The sequence below is a fragment of the Rhea americana genome, unplaced genomic scaffold, assembly GCF_003343005.1.
Source record: "Rhea americana isolate MKP2758 unplaced genomic scaffold, rheAme1 scaffold_175, whole genome shotgun sequence".
NCBI lineage: Eukaryota > Metazoa > Chordata > Aves > Rheiformes > Rheidae > Rhea > Rhea americana.
Genome location: NW_028185872.1, coordinates 109282 through 131577, shown reverse-complemented (window position 1 = coordinate 131577; position 22296 = coordinate 109282). Strand labels below are relative to the sequence as shown.

Sequence of the window (22296 nt, the reverse complement as noted above, 5' to 3'; positions counted from 1 at the left end):
TGTAAGTATACAAACCTTTTAAAATGATATAAGATACAGCTTTTTAAAGACTGTTAAATACATATCCAAACACAGTCTAAAGCAGGTGAAAAGAGCTGACACAAGCAGTCACCTGACCATGGCATCCCATCCATCAATTGTTTTGCTTTTTCAAACTCCTGGTTAACTTCGGTTTGAGAATCCTTTCTGGCTGAGAGTGCTGGACCTGCAATTTTAAAAATAAATCTTCTGTGAACYAGGGCTTACTAGTCTGAGCACCCTACTGATCAGTATGTAAAATCTACCTCTATGTCTCTGGAGTTACGCTTGTTATCAATAGTTATTTATTTTTACTGTCTGGAATATTGCTTCCTGAAACTCACCTGGTGACTGTTACATTTCTTAAGCCCAACTACAAATATCCATTTTAGCAACAGCAATAAAATAGCCTTCTTTTCCAATGTAGGTTCAACATGATATCCAGACTTCTTGTTTCCCACTCCTCTCTCTCTGGAAGAGCATCCTACCATCATGTCAATGAGAAAAGAGTGGGAATCTGCTCTGAAGATGCAAGGATGGCATCCCTCAAACAATGCTGTGTACATCCGTGGACTGGCTGCATAACAAKTTAGTGCTCTGTACTGGAAGTTAACCACACAAAGCCGTAGATACTAGGGCGCTGTACTATCAAGTTCACATCCCTTTACATGATAAGTTTATCACTAGACTGGAGTGCAATGTAAACCCAGTTCTTGCAGTGTTTTAAGCTGTGAGATGCAAAACAATGCATTCATAGAGCACTGTTAAGGAGGTTTGTCCTTCTACTATGTTTAAGAAAGCACCTCATACAGAACACACAGTTACACAACCACAGCCTTCCTAGAACAAGTGCTTTTGTTTATAATTGAGAAGTATGATATTCCTTTGGAAACACAGTGAGATAAAAGATTCCTGCATATGATTCCGTAATATATTTCCCTATAGACCTTCAATTCTAATAATTATTAAAAGCTATTTCTATATTTAATGTGCTCCTGCTCTGTCTTGCTGTCATAATATTCCAGAGTGGAAGCAGAACATAAAGTTTCTCCTTTTAAAGTGCTGCTGCTTCAAAAAAGTCCCTGCTTGATTTAAAGAGCCTGCKCAGTGCCTTGAATACAGATCACCAGCAAAGTGACTCAACTGCTGTCCTGAGAGAGGAACATGCTCTGAAATCCTGACAGGAAATATCATGCTGAGAAGATAACAAAGCTTATGCTCTTGCCTACTCAGAAATTACTCACATGCTTCCTCTGGTTTTGAAATGGATTAAAAACACACCTATAGTTAAACCAATGCAGACAAAGATTTGCCACAGGAAAGGAGAATGTTTTACCTTTATCCTGGTCTTGCRAAAGGTATTCAGCCTGTGGTCTTGTCTCTGAGCTTGCCTGTCTTCCAAACTGGTTGTCAGGCTGCTTAGAAAAACTCTCTTTTCTTGAAGAAGTTTCTTTCCCAGACACAGCTCCTTCTTCTGAGGTCATGCTTGTAACTTCAGGTGTTGGTCTTGGAATTGTTTTGGTTGGCTCTGCAATCCAACTGTCCTCCTCCTGTCTAACTTGCCCTTCTGTGCCAGATTCTCTATCTGAGATCATATAGTCTTTACCTGTACTTGTTTCTGGAACTGGCTCTCTACCCAGGCTGAATTCCCTCTCCTCCATTTGTTTTTCAGATCCAGGTTCTTCATCTCTAGTGCTACAATCCCCAGTAAAGGTTGATCTCGGGAAGGATTCCTCCTGGCTGTCTGCACTTGCAGTCTCAGCTTGCATCTCAGTTCTGGTGTCTCCATACAAAGTAGATCTCTCACTGTGGATTATATCTCCATCCACATCACTAGGTTCAAAATCAGTGCTTTTCATCGTTGACACACCATCCTCACTTTCCTCTCTTACCTCTGCATCACTTGATTCTGTTTTCAGAAGCACAGTTGCTGTTTGGTTTTCCTCCTTAGAAATCTCTCTAGTCCCAGCTTCACTCATGTCCATTTGTTCAAAAGGATCTTCTCTGTCAGTAGCGCTCATTCCGCATGTGCCTTGTCTATCATCACCTACAGGTTCGTATGCTAAAGTCTGTCCCTCAGAAATTTCTGTTTCAGACAGTGCAGACTTTTCACTAAGTTCCTCAAAAAYTTCCTGCTCATCAAGGCCTCCCCATAAATCTACAAGCTCAGTCTCCTGCAGCTCAACTATTGGCCCTAATATAGAAAAAAGGGTTGATAAGTTGATAGTTTGCATTTGTTTCATGTTCTCTGGTGTCACATAAGAAAACAAGAAAAAAAAAAAAGAAGAAAGGTATTCCTAAGCAAATATATACCATTAGAAAGTATCCCCTGTAAATATTCAAACTCAGAAACTCAAGATATTGGAACAGTATTTTTACCTGCAGAGAACTGCTCTTGTCATCAAGTGTGCATTATGCCATATATCTTCTGAAACAGACGTCATTTTTTGTAATTCTCCATACTAAAAATGAAAGCTGTAATTTCCCTTGCATTTAATCTCAGCAAGTAATTAATGTCCCATATCTGAAAAATACTTTACTTTCATGAAGATGACTGTTTTATTTTAATTCTTCTATCTTCCTGGAGAAATTTTAGTGTAACTATCAAATTAACTTCTAATATTGCCCAATATGAAAGAACACTTGTTCCAGGGAAAGTTGTGTTGCTTTATTCCTACTTCCAAAAAGCATTACAGAATTTTGTATGAAAGAAAAGTTTTAGATGTTGGAAGCATTTCTGAACATTGTATCACACGGTTTGCAAAATACATTTTTTTTTGCAAAATAAATCCTATGTCACAGCTTTTATTTAGGCCCYTTTTAAGCCTTTTTTTCTGGCAATACTTACAAAACATACATTAACTATACAACTTCATGTGTCTTCCAATGTTTTAAGCACAATCCAAACATCCCATATACTTACATTGTCTTGGATTACAGAATCCCCTCTTGGTAATCACAGGGCTTCTGTCATAGAACTCTTCCAGTAGGGCGAGTACTATTTGCCTATTTAAGAGACCAACCTAGACAAAAAAAAAATTACAATTATTTCCACTTTTTTTTTATCTGGTTCTTTTTGCCATCATTTGCATCACGTCATCATTTGCTGCCCCACAAAGGCATTTATCATTAACAAAACATCAGCAAAAAATTCAAAGTAGTCAATTTATTTCAGTGGGATAAAGATTATTTCTCTGAGCTTAGCTGGAACTCCTCATACATATTACTTTGCAGGTGTATCCTATTGCCTACTCTGGAGAAATTACAGTTAGATGATTGTGACCAATACTGCCAAACGAATTCTTCACATGAAGATCAAAGTAACAACATTTCACACTTTCAGGATAGGTACTGATTGCCTGACACAAAATAGCAGACAGGTAAGAACCTTAAAATTCAAAGAGCCATCTCCTTTTGGGGCATTAGAGCAGTGATTTAATTTTTTTCTGGAGTTGTCTTGGAATGTAACTGCTTCACTATATAGTCCAGGCTGTTGTTGCTGAACTCTCATCCTTTTGGATTCACACATTTGAAATCATAATAATGATCATGTGGATACCTTCTAATCTGACTGTAATTTAAACGCTGCTTTCTCAGCTCCCTGGCCCTAATTGCAAATCACTGAGACAGCCGGCCACACTCACTACGCAGACTGGAATAACCGCCTGCCACCAAACAAATGTAAATTAGGAACTGAATCAACTGCTTTGCTGTGCTTTGCAGAATAAGCACTACAGGTAATGGATCATAGTGAAGTGGCAGAAGTCTTTGGATTAGTTTGCATCTAACCCAGAGACCAGAAGAAGATCAGGTCAAATTTAAAAGAAGTGCATAGGCCATACTAGTTTCACAAACTATATTTGGGAGAGCAAGTCTACCTCAGAGGCTAGAAACAGCAATTATATTTGTACTATGATTTTTTTTCTGGGTAGTGATGACATCTGTGCTGATAGCTGCTCACTCTTGTTATGCTGTGCTAGAATCTTTGGCTCTCTGTCTCTGAGATTCCACCAGGATGAGTAGCATGGAGATGGTGCTAACTGCCACAGAACTAATAGGAAGAAAGTAACATTAAAACACAAAAGAGGAAAAAGGGTAGCTTTCAAAATGCAGGGCAAAGATAGGACTCTGCTTTACATATTACACTAACAAGCCATTATAACTGTTCTTGATGTGGCAATAGGAAAATTAAATGTCTTCTGACTGAGAAATAGACATATGTCTTTCCTCATCTCTGAAAYAGCTTGCCTGCCATTCTCTAAAACACACTATTGGTGTTGAAATGTGCTCTGCAATCCCATTCTCTTAGAAGTAAYGACATTATTAGCATGACATTGTAGAGCACAGTTCATTCATTCTGGGTAGGCATGCTATAAACATCATTAGAGGAATGATGAATACAATATATAATACACAGTGAGAAAAGTGCAAGATTATGTCAGCTGTTTGCTGCGCAGTAGCCAGCATTGGCTAACTGAGGCTACTCATGAAAAAAGCTATACATTTTTGGATGAAGCCCAAGTTTTTAGCAAAAGCTTATGCCATTGATTCTTCAGCTCCTACTACTTACTGGTTTTCTAATAACTCTTTTTTTTTTAACGGGGATGTAGGTGTATTCAGAGGACAAAAGATAGAGTTTAGAGCTGCTGAAAACCAAATTATGGCTCTTGGGTTCCATTTCCAGCTCTGTAACTGACTCACTGTATTTTAATTTTCTGGCTATAAACTGCAGCTGATGTTCACAGTACTTACTGGAGAGAGGCTGTAAAGCTTAGATTATTTTTGCTTTCTAATTTTGAAGCATTCTGCAATTATTTGATAAAAGGAGCAAAGGTATATAAATTAATACAACATAATTGATGAAATTATATCATTATTGTAGTAATGTATACATTTGTTAAGATCAACTTCTTTAAGGTTATYTTTGCTGAAATATGGCTGGATAGAAAAGCTAGCACCCAAATATTAGGAAAGTGCTATGGGAACAGGTAATGACCAGAAATAGTAATGTCCATGATTATTTTCTTTTCCAGAATTATCAGACTCCAACTACAGATCATCACTTTGGGTTATTTAGTTTCTAATTAGCCAGCAGGTTTAGGCTATTGATTATTTCTATGTCTAAGTAAGAACCATAAATTTGAAGACAATACATCAGCTATTGTCTTCTAAAATAATGCAGAGTAAGCAAAAATAGAGTACCTGGAGTTATAAAGAACAAAAAGAAAGCAACRACCCAGAGAAATACCAAATTGGAAGCATCACCATATGGAAATTAGGTTTAGAGTTGCTTTGCCTACCTTTCCATAATCACAATCTATGAAGAGATCAGTAAACATTTGCCTCCACATATCATGTCTTATTATTTCTCGGAAGTCATCAGCACACTGACAGAGATGCTTCAGGAGTTCTTGGAACATGTCACTTGAAAAGTTTTCARTGGTGGAATGGACATACTATGGAGAGCAAGAAGTGGTGTAAATGGTTAGCTTCAAGTATTTTCATCTTTATTTGAACACTTAAACTATCACGTGCAAAGTAATATATTGGAACTTCTCTTGCACTTTAGTCTACTAAAGTAATGCAAACTTGGTGCATGGATGCTACACTGCTTATTTTGTTCTTTATTTCAGAAACAGCAACATTCTTCAAAATAGCCTGGGACATTGCTGTGCTAGGCACTGAACAAATGTGTTAAACAGTTCCTTTCCTGGCCCAGAGAATACTCATCATRGTCAGCGGCTCAGAGATGCTGCACCAGAGTCCCTCCTGTGAAATGTCACTGCCTAAGAGAGATTATCTCAATTCTCAGATATAAGATCTCTGTGGTTTTCTGCAACATCTAGTATTCTCAAGGTAACATTTGGAGCAATTGGTTTTCATAGAACTGACAGTCATTCAGCACCCTATGGCCACAGAATGACTATTGGCCACAACTTCAGTGTTGAGTGAGTGTACTGATCTGAATACAATTGGTCACAATCATCTAAAAAAAAAAAAAAAAAAAAAGAACCTTTTGAAAATGAGCATGCTGTCACCTAAGTCCTCTGATACCGGGAATACTACTAAATCAAGATTTATTTTAAGTCCTAGTCTTGGAGACACTTTAACACTTCGGATTTATAGCCATGTGGTTTTTATGAGCAAAAGCAATATGGTTCTAAAAATGTGGTGTGCATGGTATAAATAATAATGGCCCTCAGAACAAACCACAGTCCCAAAGCCCRTGCTGAATTATTACAGCAGGTTGCTAGAGCCAGCCATAGTAACACGGAGCCTATGCAGTTAAAAGGAGGAATTTGCAAAACATAGAATGTTTCCTATTATCCCATTTTTAGAGTATTGAGAGCTAGAGAACCTTTGCTAACATAAGTGCTAGTGCATCTTGAACTTGTTGAAAATGCTGCACAGGGATTAACTAACTGAATTATTAACATATACTATTATTCATGTCTGTATTGTGTAATTTCAAAACATATGGGACAACTAGGGAGGAGGAAGGACAGAAAACAAACAGTCAATGGCCTGAAGGTGGCTAGTGGAAAAGAAGAATCCTTAAAGCAATATGAGTTTTTCTGCATTTCAGCATACAAAGAAAGGATGTAAGTGGGTTGGGGAGAGGGTAGTAGATCAGGCTGTACATGAATCTGCTAGATTTTCAGAGCTATTACAACCTGGGACCCTGTGACAGATAAACCTTAAAGATGACAGCAGCTGGGAGCAGACAGCTTGGACAAGCAGCTTGTTATTTTTTGTGTCATTTTGATGACACATACAAAGGCTTATCTATTAATATTGCTGTCTAACAGCTACACAGAAATTTTAGAAGCGTACGTTCGCCTGTGTAGGCAGGAYTGTGGGGTCATAAGCTTTTCTTAGCTGATGTGTGTAAAGCCCTCTAGAGCGTAAAGTATTGCACACATGAAAAACATACATTTATTTATTATTAAACAAGAGATTTCAACACCTCTCAGAAGAAAGCTGGCATACCTCCTTCTTGCTATTCAGTCTGAAGTCTCACTGCAGTTTGTAAACACATATCATGGATAACAATTGGTCAGCTGGGCTTTGCTTTTTGTTTCTACTGATCTCATTATAAAAGGAGGAAGCCAAATGCAATCCTGAAAAATAATCTCATCTTTAAAGCCTAAGGGTCCTTTAGGCCCTTTGAGTTCTATGAAGGCCCAAATTTCTCTCGGTGTCAAAAGCTGTGTGTCAGACTAGTAGAGGTTCTGCAAGTTACAGTACAAATCCTGTGAAATAAATTATGGAAGACTGATCTTTGAGATATAAACTCTTTTAATATAAAAGACTCCACCTGCTTGTCACCAAGGATGTACAGATACAAAGACCAACAGCCACTGTTTTGCTTGCCCAGAAAAAGAAGACTGTGTGAGGTCTTTCGACTGAGTTTCTAAGAGCCATTAAATAACCCAAAGCTGCACTGAAAAGAAAGAAAAAAAATAAAACCATTTAATTTTAAGGTCCATTAAAAAGTAATGCTTTCCACATGTGGAAGGGCCTAGATCAGTATGGAGAAAGATCATTTCTTTTTCTGCTTTTGGTGGATGATGCAAATTGATGAACGAAGGTTATTGAAGCTGAGGGTTAGAGACAGCACTATCCTAAGAGTGAGGCCTATGATTATGGAATAGTTTCCCACGGGAAGTGAGAAAGCCTTATCACTTGATTCACTTAAAACTGAACTGGAAAAAGCACCAGAGAATGTATTCTGAGAACCATTTTGCACTGGCTGGTAAATTTACAGCTTAACATTTCAGGTCTTTCACATTTCTGAATTCTYGTATCTTTTAATTGACTTAAAACATAAAGTGTGCAAAGTATATTTTAAAACATTCTTCTAATGTTAATGTTGTATGAATTCATCCAGTGCTTATACATGTAATAKAGAGCTTATGGATTGATGCTTCATTTCAGTGACAAAAGCAATTCTCTGGGCTCCCATTATCCATAATAGGTTCCTTAATTAAATGCAGTTATTCTGAGGTTAAATTTTAAAATATCTCATTTCATGCTTAAAAAATCTTCAACAAGTTATCATAAAATTGCATCTCTGTGCAAAATACTGAACGTCTGGGTCTCCTGAGAGTGAAGAAGGCACAAAAATCACACATAGCTGCTTGAAATTAGTCTCTGCACAGATGCTTCRTACTCTGTTTTTAATTATCATAACAGCACCCACTAGCACTGCTGCAGTTGAGGCTCTGTCATTATTTCTATTCTAAACATTCCCTTTCACAGGTTTAATAACCCAGCCATAAAATTTAGCTCTGTTGTAGGTAGAAACAGTTGGCAAAGACTTGGCCTGCAGAGTTTTACAGTAAATTTAGTTTGAACTGATTCAGTTGTTTCCAAATTGATGAAAAGCAAAATGATGGGATGAAATTTCCAACTACACTTCTTGATTTTGGAGAGTTAAAAACRTATTTCTGATGTTTCTTAATGATGGCTTTTGATTTTCAAACTGCACATTTTTCAGCCTAATTCTGCTTCACATGCAGTCATGACATTGTTGCAGTTTGGCCAGTAACAGCTCAGGACAAAAATGACAGCTTCTCATCCCAGTTAGTCATGTTAAGTTTTTTCCATGAATAATAGAATGTCAGTAGGAATAACAATAGTTTAGAGATAGTATTAATTACCTCAAGGTAATAGTTATATTGGACACTGAATCTACCATGCACAACCAATGTAAAATCCGAATCCAAAAGCAATTTAAGGTTTTTCTCCTTGCAGTATACCAGCAATGGAGCCCTTCTGCAAGCTAAACAGGGACTGAAAGGTGTGTTGTAAAAATCACAGCTTTGGGAATATCTTCTCAGAGAGCAGCACAGGCTGCAGGAGGAGCAGAGGAAAGAAAAATATTCCCTGTTGCTGGCCAGAATGAAAGCAATGTGACTGTGGAGGGTGGATAGCAAGAYGGAAGTATCATGAAATGCCCTAAGMTGAGGAATTACCTGGAATGATGGAGAAAAAAGAAGCCCTTCAGTTATTCATGTTAGCTGTTCCTACAGAAATGCTACTACTTTGTGATAAACATCATGTTCAGAATCAGATACTTTTACTTCTTTTCTCACCTCTGTGAATTCATCTATGTTTACTTTTTTTTCCAACATGTCTACGATTTCCAGCTTCCTGTCATAGACTGCTAGTAGAAAACGAAGGGATACTGGTTTAGAAAGCAAACAGATGTGGTTTTGCATGTTATACACATTTTTTGTGCAGTGTATGTTACATTACATTTATTCTCATAATGGATTAAGTTTATCTGAGGCTATCCCTGCACAGTTTTAACAAACCAGTACTTAAAACTTGGAGGACAGGGATTCTTCCTTACAGTAGTGTAATCTGAAAACTATGGTAATTTGCCAAAGCAGCTCCGTGGAAATATTCTGATTGACTATAATATTCAAAACTATCTTTTGGCCAACTTCTGTGCTTCTATCAAGGACTGAGAAGACATGTCAAATGCCTACATGGATTTCTGAATGAAGCATAGACATGCTATTTCTGTTGTGATTATTTCTCTGTTATTTATTCTACAGTGCATCAGGAATGATGAGAAAACTCACCATAGAATTCATTTGTTTCTTGTTCCTTAGGACATTCCTAAACTACACATTGTCTTTATTAAACTATAGAACAAGGCTTAAAGGTCCATTAATGCATATTGGAAGCTATTAAATACACTAAGAAACAGAGCAAAGCTATTAGTGAAATACGGCATAAAGCACCTCCAGCATCTGTAGAGCAAGTGTGTGGCCAGAAACTTCCTTCACATTTTTATGTACCAGTACCTGTTCCTGCTGGAAAGATTCAAGAACCATGGCCACTGTATTAGAAGCACAAASGCTGTGTTTGGCATTTGCATAATATGTTACCAGTCTAGGATGATTACTCAGAGAAACAGCTCCGTAATATAGAGAGGGCTGAGCAAGGGCAAGCTCTAGATGAAGGTTATTTCAGCAGCAAACAGAAATACAGTCTGGAGGTGCCCTGCTTATCTCCCATCCTCCAGCAAAGGCAGATTTGTTATTATTGATGATCATTATATGTTATCTATATAAAGGGCTAGCAGCAGGCTGTACATTGCCACTTCTAGATTTCTAGCTCTATCTATTCAATTATCATTATTCAGGGAGGTCAAGTGTAAACTATAAAGAGGATCAGCATTATGGAAATCCTTTCCATGCTAGTGCTCTGATACAGAGGCCCTTGTGTTTTATGTGGCAGGCATGCCTGTGATCAAAAGGAATGGCTATACAGACTGAAGTATTTTGTGGAGTATGTCAGGTAAATTTCAGCGCTTTCCCCGAAACCATAAAAAACAACAACACTGTCAGACTTTAATTTTTTTTATAYTGCCTTTCCTCCCCACTTCCCAATATGCCAAGCTGTCCTTAGAATTTCCAAGGCTTCCCAAGAGGCAGGAAGCAAGGTGTGATAAAGCAGGTGAAGATGGAGGTTGTTACAGTGAAATCAGTGATATGCACATGGCAATGTTTGGATAATGCAGGATATAAGTGGAGAGGGCCTGTAATCTGATCTTTTTATCTCTCTGAAAGATTTTTTAAACTTCTCTCTGTACTTTTCATGATCATACTGATGAACCACAAGTTGGTTGATTCTCTTTCCAATCTGCCTGAAGATCTGTGGTTAGTGTCCTAGCTGGTGTAACTACCCTTACAGATTCTTTGCCGTGATCAAATGCATTTGCAGTTTGCTCAGTCTGCATCAGAATTCAGATCATAGAAATAAAACTAAAGAAGACACTCAAAAATTTACCTTTTCCTGCACTTATGGGAGTAGAAGCAGTGACATCCAGAAATGACCTCAGGGCACTCTGAACCTACAAATCAAGGTAATAGTCAAAGGTCTGTTTCATGCAGACAACAGTAGGTAATTACTAAAATAAATCAGCCTGAATGACCAGTTCTGTGGGTCCGCCAGGCTTCCTATCACAAATAAAGAGGCCCTGTTAAATGTAGACCTTGTCTATGTTGTACCCCATGTAGCCACAGGAGATTTTCCTAAGGGACTTATGTGACTTGTAAGTAAGGTGCTGATATCAATAGATGTACTATGATGATTTCAAATCTCATCTTTTCTGGGCTGCAGTGTGATGGAGATATAAACAAGATTTAACGATGCCATAGGAGAGCAAGAGTGGCTGTCTAGACCTTTTGAAAAGGATTCTGAGGGACAACCAGGTACACTGAAGGCCATGCAGTGATGAAGTATGTATCATCTGAGTACTTCAAGGTGTATTTAGCTTCCTAGAACCTCTCTGGAGAAGGTATTGCAATCCTTCCATGTGCACATGGTGAATTAGAGCTTAGCAAGGTTAAATAATAGAGGCTAAATAATAGACACCAGCTTGCACCCTGATCCTAGGTGGTGTCAGATCAGAGCCACTACTCATCCTTCTGCTTCATTACTGTCATGCCAAGGCAGACTGCATTATCACCAACTCCCTTTTCTTCCTGTCTGGAATAAATGCAGTGGTATATTAACAAATATCTTCCCTAGTTACCAGTGCGATTGGTATTCTCCCACTGACATCCACTGTCCATTCTTTGAACTGAATTGCCAGAGCTTCCTTTCTCTTCTCTTTCACTTGAGACTTTATATTCTCCACCTGTTCCCTTTGCTTACGTTTGTTCTTTGCCTCAAACTTCATCCTGGCCAACCTGAAGGACATGGGCATATGGTTTAGAAAGTTATCATAATAAATATATTTAAGTTAGACTAAACCCCTTCTGAAGCACAAAAAGAAATGAAATAACTTCACACTGAAATTCTTGTCCTTTTAGTACCAGCAGATCTTTCTCCAGAGAAATACTTCATCTTTGGGCACAAAATTATTAGCACAATTACTGGATTAGATATTAGTAATCAGTGTTTTCAGAGGGCAGCTCCCAGGAGGTGAGATTATTTACATTCTGATATGTATGGCCTCCCAAAATCCAGGGTAAGTATRAAGCTGAAGAAAAAGCTGCTGAATGAGGTACATGAATGTGGAGAAACCCTCTTGTACAGTTCATAGTTGACATTCAAGGGTAAAATCATCTGTACAACAGTGCTTGTTTGTGTAATTCCAACAGTGATAAATTTTACCTTTAATGCTTGCATACGTTTATAATCGCATTAATCATTTATTCTGCAGATGTCCTTCAATTTTCTTTCAATTTTAACAGGAATGGAGGTGCCTAGTTTTTCTACACTTCATTTACCAGCAAAATATGCATTTGTTTCTAAGCCTAAGTACTATTTCACATAAGCTCTTCACCGGCAAATAGCAACATTAAATTTCTTAAGCAGTCTCACACAATAAACTCCTTACTACTTTAGGACAAAGTACCTACCAACCTTTTCTTTCTATGTGAATACTTAAGGGTTTGCAAGGCTGGACTGAAATTACCTCTCTCTGTTTTTCTTTCTGTTTTCTTTGCTTCTGTAAGCATCCAGACATGTTTTTGCCAATATCCTACTTTGTACAAAAATCAACAGAATTAAATTGATCCTGTAGAACCGATCTGCTTTGGTTTTGACTTTGTTCATTTATGAAATGGAAATAAAACATTTAGGAAATTACTAAAGCTCAAAATGCTAAAAGCCAAAGGATCAGTTCATATGGGGAGAAAGGGTCTGAAAACAGCCTATTTCTGCTTCTAGAGGTTGTTCGAATCTCTCTGTATTACAGAGACAGCACACCTGCTCTGTAGCTCTCAGTCACACCAACATATAGCTAGTCAGAGTAAAGGGAGTTACTCCTCTTTTGTCCCTTAGAACACAGTAGTCTGGAAACTACATTTTAACCAAATGATTTTTGCCCCCTTCCTCCCTCTGTTTTTCATATATTGCATGAAGATGGGCTGACACTGTCCCTGGCTCTTCTGCTGCTCTGAGGTTATCCTAGAAATTATAAAAACAATGACATTTGCATTAATGAATATAAAGGCCTGTTTAGCTTGTTGTAACAATACACTTCGATTACTGTCATTTTCATCACTAGGTACCTATTCTTCATGGCCACTTAGGCCATAAGAAACTCACAGATGTTTCTTAATCAATAATTGGGTTATTTAAYCAATCATGGACATTGCACAAGTGCCTGGCAAAGCAGTTCAACCTCTGGCACCTTGATAGCAGGAGAATGAGTAATTTTCTGGCTCCATCACAGACACAGCAAAGAGGAGGTATGTAGTAGGAACCATGCTAAAGGGAGCATGAGATTTTTCTTCACTATATGCTAAAGACAGAAAGAGGAAAACAGACCCAGCTGCAGGTTCTCCTCCAGAATAGTCTGCAAGAAGAAAAAAAGATCTGAGGCCATGCTAAGGGATGCCAAGCTGCTCTGGTGATTAATTTGGGCAGTGTCAAGCACAAGTTACATTACATGCTGCATCTGCACTGTGCTGCAGTTTTGCATTTATTCCTAAGGTCCTAAATCACCAGGCAGGTGCATCCTATGTCTCTTGTCCCTGGCATGGGACAAAACCTTCCCACCTCTGACATATAAAACAAGCTATGAAAGTGCTGGGTATCCATGGTCCAATGAGCTCATTTCAGTATTAGACATTTCCAGAAAAGATGAGATGGTAAGGATGGTGACTTCTCCCTGCAGAATAAAACATGTTTCTTCAGGAAGTCAGCCGCCTAACACCCACACAGAGATGGGTGACTCAGACAGGACTGCCATCCTTGGACAAATGCAGTCTCTGTTTCAGGTATCAATCCGTTCAGATAATGAATTTTATCCATCTGTTCTCCTCATTCCTTGACTCCCAGTGAGGTCACAGTTAAGGAGAGACTGGAAGAAGCCTGAGAAAGCTGACTGAGGATTAGTAAACTTTAGATAAGTATCTGTGGTGAAATCCTGCCTTTGTTGAAGGTAATGTCAAGGCTTCCACAAGTTCCGCTGGGACCAGAATTTCACTCCTGATCTTTCTGCTGCTTATGTGAGAGATTCTGAGCCCATCCTGGCATTTCTCTTTTTACATTTTCTTCCTGTTTAAAAAGCTAGTGACTCACATTAGRAGTCTCAAAATGCTACACGGTGTCAGTAAAATCCTCTGTGTTGCTGGTTTAAGCAGCCTATACACATCACACAATACAGTGCYATCACAAATATGTAAATCCTGAGCTATGGAGAATGCAAATCCCGTGGTAATACTACCAGCGGATATGCAAAACCTACTACAGCTACGGTTATGTAAACCTCCTGGCAGTGTTGACCACAAAGAGTTGACCTCTATGACTCCAATAAGTCACTTCCTGTGCATCAGCTCTGAATCTTCCATAGCTAAAAACTGAGAACCTGGCGCTACATGCAAACACAGGACAATGCCAAGATAAGTCACTGGGTAGCCAACACTTTGCATTCTACAGGAAAACGTGGCATCTCCAGAAACAAGCTCTGATTCAGAATGAGAGTTAGGAGTATTTAAAAATTTTAGCAGAATAAAAATTAAAAGGAAAAACTACATATTTTAGTTCAATTTCCTTTTTTTTCTTTTCAAAATAATAATAAAAAAACATATGGTTCTAAACTTCCTGTAGCCAGGTATCCCTCTATGAAGCAATATGAATGGTGAAACAGCCCCCAAAACAAAGGCGTGGCAAGCCTGAGATCTCAGGCATTCCCCTCACAACAGTCTCTGCTCATGTGAAATTTCACTGAAAACTAAATGTTTCCCCAGATCATTTGTTTCAGTGTACTGACATTTCCAATATAACTGCGTTTTGTTAGGAAATATCTTACCACCTCTGGTTGTACTATTACATGCCTCTTTATGAAGAAAAGCCAAAAAGCTGAGCTCTCACATACTGACCATGATGAATGCAGTTATATTTATTTTATTCTGTGAGACAAAAAGAGGTCAGTGATTGTGTGAAATTCACTTATCACACGGCTTTAGTTGTATTCATATAGTGCATGTTCCTATGAATTACAATGGCATGTAGACTATAGAGAGACAGAGACTCAGAGAAGAGAGAGAGAGAGAGAGAGAGAGATTTAACATATTCTTTTATTCATTATAATACTGGGAACTTCAATTATCTTCACTTAGCGTCATGCATAAGACATGTCAACATTTTACTTCCCTAATTCCTGACACTGAAACAAATTTTCAAACTGTACATACTATTTATGCAAACAAAAGAGACAGCCATTCAAACAAAGTCATTATTCTAMACACAGAGGTACAGAATAAATGATTCTAGTAGCAAATGAGTAATTTTGACATCAATCACAATAACCTCTAGGTCATCTATAAATGTAAATGTTCACTTCTAAGTTTTTACAAATAATGCAATTAAAATGGAAGCATTTTCACCTAATGCACTCACATTTTAACTGTTATATACTGTAAGATGCCCCAATATTCACTAAATATTATACAGAAGCAATCAATCTAGAAWACTCCCTACAAATAAGCCAGATWWTAAAATARAAASTASTTTYTATTTTAWWAGGAAAAAGGATCTGGAAAGAAAGGCTAAAATAAAAATCCTACAAGAAGGACTTTCTATGATGTACCAGCACCATATTGCCCTTAGTTTAGTAAAGGGAAATCATCCTGAATGAGAAAAGAGGCTCATCATTCCATTAAGTTTGGAATACAAAAGAAATGGTCTGGAGAGTCCATAGTCCATTGATACTAATAATTTGTCCTAAAGAACTACTGTGAGTAACCTAGACTGCTTCAAGATTCGTTCAAAAGCTGTTTGCATTCCACACAAGTAATTAAGATAGAGTCAAAGGAGGTATTACACACCTGTGAAGGGCAGAATATTTCTTTAAACAGAAGTGCCTATGTGACATGGTCTGGCATTTGTCCTGCTTCTCAGTTTTTAAGGAGGAGGCAACTACCATCTCATTTAGTTCCACATTTTGCAAACTAGACGGTTGTGATTCCTCTCCTTTTGTAAAATACAGACCGAGACATGAGCTGAAGTCTTGCAACCAGCAATATTTTCAAATCTCTCACCTGTTTGATGTTGTATCTGGCACCTCAATTTTTAGCTCCTCTGTAACCATCTTCATTCCTCTCGCATATGGGCCTGGTTTTGTAAAAATATCGGACTGGGGGTTATGCCTCATCAGATATTCTCCAAGAAAATTAATGGGGTCAAATTTGGTTGRGTGCTTGTCTGTTGCAAGCACATTTTTTCTTTCCACTTCCATTAACAGCTTTTCCACCCCTGGGATTAATGTAGGTAAGAGTTTGTCAAGCAAATAGGTACGAGTATCCAGTGAGTATCTCTCTTCTCTAAACCATTCCTTGGACAGACAGTCACAGGGTTCTCTCTTTTTCACCTTTTCTTCTTTTGCCTTTTGTGCCTGAATCATCTTAATCTTTGTCTCCTGCAGACTCAGAGTTCTCTGCTGTACCTTTTCATAAAAATAGTCTTTCCACGGAGCATAATTGCTAAGACATGGTAGCTCATCACTTCCCTGATTTGTCTTCAATTCTGTGACAGTCATAGTCTTATTTCCATGTTCAGGGAGTTTTAGACCTGGAATTTGTGCTTCTTCTGACTGAGCAGCCATACTTCATTCACTGTGACACAGAAAAAGAGAAGTATATTATATAATGCCAAGAGAGATAGCAGTGTCCTGACAGGTGACACAGGAAGCAAGTCTATAGTTAGGAAATGACTAATAGATATTTCGCTGTGTTCATTTTTATATTCTGCTGCTTTGTACTCTTAAATAAATACAATCTCTTTACTTCAAAGATCAGTAAGTGATTTCTAAAGATTAATTATGTATCACAACAGCCCTTGGAGACAGTGCAACTAAGTAACTGTGTTCCTCTTTTATGGAAGAAAAAGCTGAAACACAAAAGAGAAATGATTAATTCCAGGTCACTTAGTGAGTTAGAAACCAAGTGGAGAACAGTGCTCAGAAGTTTTATCGCCTAGTTGTAACTATTGGATTCCTCTTATCTCTAATGTCATTATTTCTGTTACAGTTCCCTTCCATGCCTCCAGGAAGTCCAGTGGATATGAGACTCAGGAAGCAAATCATGCAAAGTATCAGATGCCTGGGAATGAGATTTCTGTATCTACACACCTTTTCCCCATTTTCTGCTATCCTCAGTTAGCATTTCATCTTTTCAGTAGCTGTGRAAAACAGTGTTGGAAGCTTACCCTATAGGCTACTTAATTTCAACTTTTGCAGTTTTGTTTCCTCTGCACATTTTTTTTTTTTAAGGTGATAAAGAACATCAGGAGTATGGGTCAGCAAAACACATAAGGATAGGAAATTCTATAACCTGAACTCTGAAATTAAGCTGTTTGCCAGCATTTAATCTTGTAGATCACTCAGTAAAAGATGGACCTCCAGAGAGCCGCTATCTCCCTTTACAATTTCACAAAACTGCTTCCTTCTCAGAAGGTTTATTCTGTGAAATATCAGGGAGAAACTGAGTTGCTAATGAAAGTTWTTCCTATATGCCTCCATACAAAACTACTGGCATCTGTAATGGGATTTACACATACAGAATACAGCAGAATGTAGCTTAACTACTTAATTCAAAGCACGAAAAATCACCAGCATGCTGCAAAAAAACCTAGCCCGGTGTTAAGCAACAGCAAGGGAATGGTGATATTAATAGACTGCCTGACTAATGTCCTTCCAAATTAAAAYGAAACTCCACTTTCAACTATCCTATTTAAGTTTGTATTTGAAAGCGCTTTTCACTATGGCCTTTCAATATTCACAGCAATACTACTGCCTTTKATGTGTTTTGCTCCTCCTATTTCACACTTAAGCATTCGTAGCTATTCTGCAGAGTTTAGCCTTCCAGGAAATGCACAGATGTGATCTATGGCCCTCCTGGCACACCAATGTAATTACTAGGATGTTGATCTTCTCATTCATAATCATTGTCTGAATCCAAATATTGCTTGGATAGGTAGGAAGTTTCACAGCACTAAATTTCTGTCTGTTTTCTAAATGGGCTTGCTGGCATTTTCTAGTTGTTTGTTTGGAATAATGACTACCTGCTGGAGAGTAAGATAAATTTATGGATCAAGCTGCCTGCCCGATCCAAACAGAGTCTTGTAAAAATGGTAGCTGTTTTTTCCACCAAAGGACATGAGYTGTAAAGGAGTGCAGCTTTGTAATGGCAGAAAGAAAAATCTGTCAAATGTGTCAAATTGTTCCTTCCTTAGGTGAGTTTTTTTTCAACAAGTAGTAAAAACAGACTTTTTTTGGTTCAAAGTAGGGTGTCAACCAAATGTCCTGGTCCCATTCCAAATCAACTGATTTTGTTGTGCCAGAATAAACTATTCTTGCAGTTCCTATTACTTACGTTATTTTTTAACATCCTTTACGAAACTGTTCTGAGGTTTCTATGCAATGTTAATGTGGCAACTGACTCTATGAGGTGGCTGACTCCGAATGATGATAAATTTATTTTCTACATTGCTTTCAACTATTTATTAGGATGACTGTGAAGATTAGTGCTTATAAATGCTTCTACAGTCCCAAATGAAAGACACAACTAAGTGCAACTGCTCTATCTCCATTCCATAACACTGACATAACTCCAAGAATGGAAGTAGGGCACGCAGAACTATACTCACTGCTTTAATTTTTAGGAGAGATAAAGGAGGCAAGGAAGAAATTGAAGAACTTAAAAATAGCAAGTAATAGCTAAAATAAACCACAAATGAATGCTAGAATCAGGTCTGAAACTTGGAATTTGTCAAGGATTACAGGGACAACACTYCTGTTTGTGTAAGAAGCCACTGCTTCATACACTGCAATGTAACTGTGTTGATTTATATCAGCTGAGAATTTGGCCTGTAACAGAGTTCTCAAGGCCTATGACATTCTCTAGTGGAGCCCGGCTTGGCTGTCCAAATAAAAGTAAGCATAGGGCACAGAGATAAGCTTTAGAAACACCTAGGAAATTTGAAATGTGATATAAAGTTTCCTGTAAGCCTTTGTTCAAGCTGAGCGCAAGATAAGCTTTTCATTATTTAGTAGGATGCCACTTTCCTGGCTCCTTTTCTGTGACAGAAATATTCCTGCTGGAATCCCTGCAGGTACAAAATGATTATCTCCCAGTTTTCTGTACAAGAAACAAATCTACTCATAAGTAATATTTTTACCATTTCATTGTTATTCTCTTAGGAATTTTCATGGGTGGAATAGGGCAAAGAAAGACTAAAATTTGTCCAGGTAAGTATTTTGGGAACATYTGAATTACACAAGTCCTTTCAAAAACTGAGTCCAATCTCTTTTATTCTGCTACTGCTCAGAAATAGTCTTGACTTTCCTTAAAGCGTTTCATAGAGAATGTTTATTTCACTAATCACAATGTGCCCAATACCTCTGAACACTTGATCTTCTTTTAAATTTCAATTAGAATTAAAGAAGATTTTCTTGTTTGTTTTCTGAAGCTCTAAAGAACTGTTTTTCTTACCTTTGAAGCAGGTATGAAAATAGATCTTATTCCTCCTGCTTTCAGAGTGGTTTTGCAAATGAATAGGAATTTAAATATATGCCCATCTGTTCTCAGCCATTAAAAAACTTAAATTCAATTAGGGATTTCTCAGTCCTGCTGTAGAGCTGGACTGTGAGCTTTACTCCTCTGTGTGTGTTTGCTGTTGCTAAGCAATAATCCCAAAGGTTGCTATGTCTCATCCACAACTCAGAATAGCTGTAGGTTGTCTTTTGGCTTTGGCAGCCCAGCAYACTCTTCAGTACTGAACTTAGATCATTGTGTTACATGACTGGAAAAAAAAAGACTATGAATGGCAACAGACAACATTAAAGGGACATACAGTCAGAAAGAGAATCCACAAGTGCYCAGTAAAAAGAGGTTCACCTTCAGATTTAAGGATCTTGAAGTCCAGAACTGCCACAAATCCACAAAATTACAGGCTAAACAGAGGGTTGCATCAAATAGATGTGAGAAYCTGAGAGATTAAAAAAATAATTACAAATCAAAATTTAACAGACATTTTTAGGATCTTCTTTTTGTAAAAAAAACTGTGTCACTGTATCAGCCTGTTAGGAAAGACAGGTACAGCACTAAAAAGGGGGTAACTTACAGAACCATTTTGTAAGAAGACTACCTTTAAACCAGAATCTAAAGGAATTTGATGAATTGCTTTTTAATAATTTCTCTTATTCTTCTATTTATGAAGAATACTATGCAACAAAGGGAAAGGAGAAGGGAAAAGCAAAACAGTCTATGAACACTCATGCTGCTCTCATTTATACTAATGTAAATCAGGTGTCTGTTTATTGACTTCATTTATGATATGCAGCATTTCCAATTAGGAAACTGATGGCAATTTCTGCCAGGAAACGAGGTCCACCTACTGCTATTTCTTCCTCTATATGTTGCACTGGAGGATGCATGACCTTTGGACTTTTTACCTGCATGAAAACTCTAAACTGTGACTTTATCTGTGCTATTTGCCAYTAGAACAGCTGCACTGTACCCTACCCTCTGGTACAGCATAATTTTCCATTTCATGASACAGCTGAGCTTGTCATAAAATGTGAAATAGAGGTTTAATATAAATAACAGATTTCTAAAAAATCTGATCCAGTATCTGTGTGAGTCACGCTTTTTGTCCAGTTCAGGAACTTTGGAGTTTTAATTTCAGAATGCAAACTGTCATTTTCTACTGTTTTTAGAAAGTCATTTTTGTTATTGTTATTTGGAAAAAAAAGTGYATCAGAAGGAAACAAGCTCATTTTAGTGTACTTCCAACATGCGTTGAAATAAAACATTACATCAAAAAATTAAATAGAAAAATGGTACAGAACAATATAAAATGATTTAAAATGAAGCTTTAAATTGGATTGTGCTTTTTTTCCCSTCAAAGCAAACTGACCCTGGTCCTGTTGTCTTGTTCTCTCAAGTGGGCTTGAGTTTTATCCTTTACAAATCAGAATTTTGTCGTTATTATGGTCAACTTACACACCTTTTCTTTTGTGTGACACCTCAATTTAAAAAATAATCTCACTTTCTTTAAAGCTATTGTTTAATTCCTCAATGAGAGCATACAAACAAAACTTGGAAAGAGGGATCAAAATGGCTCTATTTTTGTTTTTCTGAAAACTGAATCCCGTGGATTAAGCAAATCCTTAACTGCACCCTATTTAACTTGACTGTTATCTCTTAATGTTTTCACTAAGCAAAGTGTATCTTCTTATTATGCCACCAAATACTTGAAGTGTTGACAAAATAATAGGCTGAGYATGTCATCAAAGTTGTTTTGCTGGAATTGCCTCTTCTATCTTTTTCTGTTTTTTCTGTATAAGATGCATTTTGGGAGCATTCTRTCGCCTTTTGCAGCTGATGCCAAGATTATGCAATAAAGCCCTGACACGTAGTAATAATAAAAATAAGTTGTGTTAGCCAGAGAAATATTTGCAGTGTATTAAAAAAAGAAAAAAAATAAATTTTAGGAATGCATACAAAACCAGCCCACGTATAGCTTCACATGCTTTAAAAGAGCTGTTGGGCTAAAGCTACTAAGTGCTGACTACAGTGTTTTCAGCACATGGAAGAATATAGCCATAGGCCTCCAGTCTCTATTTTTTGTACCAGCCATGATGTTGTGACCACAGACTGTCCTCTAATTGCTCTTCTCAATCATAATACATCTGCCTTATAGCTTCCTCTCCCATACTTAAATTTTGCTGCTAAAAACCATTGCACATGTAAATTATACCTTTCTAATGGCTTGAAGAACCATTACAATCTGTGATTATTGTAGTTAACAACTGATATGTTGGACCTCCAGATAACTGCAGATATCAACTCCATTATTTACTCATAGTAAACGATTTTTAAAAGTGTTTGCTGTTCAAATAACTGGAAGTGCTACAAGATATATGAAAATTAGACAAAGATCACTTTGGGAAGGTGGTTTAAATAATCATTTCTTGATAGTAATCACTGCATAACTAATTCTCAAAATCCAGAATGAAAAACTAGTCCCAGGTGAGGGAATTGTATGAATACTCTAGGAACTTGTAGTCTGCTTATATCAACACAGACATGTCTAAATGAAAACCAGATATGCCTGAAAGTAGATCTGTATTTGCAGGAATCCATCTGATGAAAATGAAACAATAACCAGATATGCTACTTCAGAGATAGGTGAGAGGCATTARGATTCCTGTCATATGCCAGAGAAAAATAGTTCATATCCTCAAATATGAGTCCTGCCTCCATGGAAAATCATGGCAAAAAACTTTATAGGAGCATGGAG

General features: G+C 37.5%; 1 protein-coding gene across 1 annotated transcript in view; it reads right to left on the bottom strand.

Annotated features, from left to right (window-relative positions):
• Nucleotides 1-22296, bottom strand: part of EFCAB5 (EF-hand calcium binding domain 5) — a 39016-nt gene that overhangs the window by 14167 nt on the left and 2553 nt on the right. Inside the window, exons 2-12 of the mRNA XM_085301236.1 lie at nt 19890-19980; nt 19485-19794; nt 16035-16607; nt 11573-11729; nt 10825-10888; nt 9117-9187; nt 5319-5474; nt 2942-3041; nt 1898-2212; nt 1355-1483; nt 113-205 (exon numbers count right to left, since the gene is read on the bottom strand). Of these exons, the coding sequence (XP_085157362.1) occupies nt 113-205; nt 1355-1483; nt 1898-2212; nt 2942-3041; nt 5319-5474; nt 9117-9187; nt 10825-10888; nt 11573-11729; nt 16035-16597 (1648 nt within the window). The 5' untranslated portion in view covers nt 16598-16607; nt 19485-19794; nt 19890-19980. The remainder of the gene's footprint in view (nt 1-112; nt 206-1354; nt 1484-1897; nt 2213-2941; nt 3042-5318; nt 5475-9116; nt 9188-10824; nt 10889-11572; nt 11730-16034; nt 16608-19484; nt 19795-19889; nt 19981-22296) is intronic.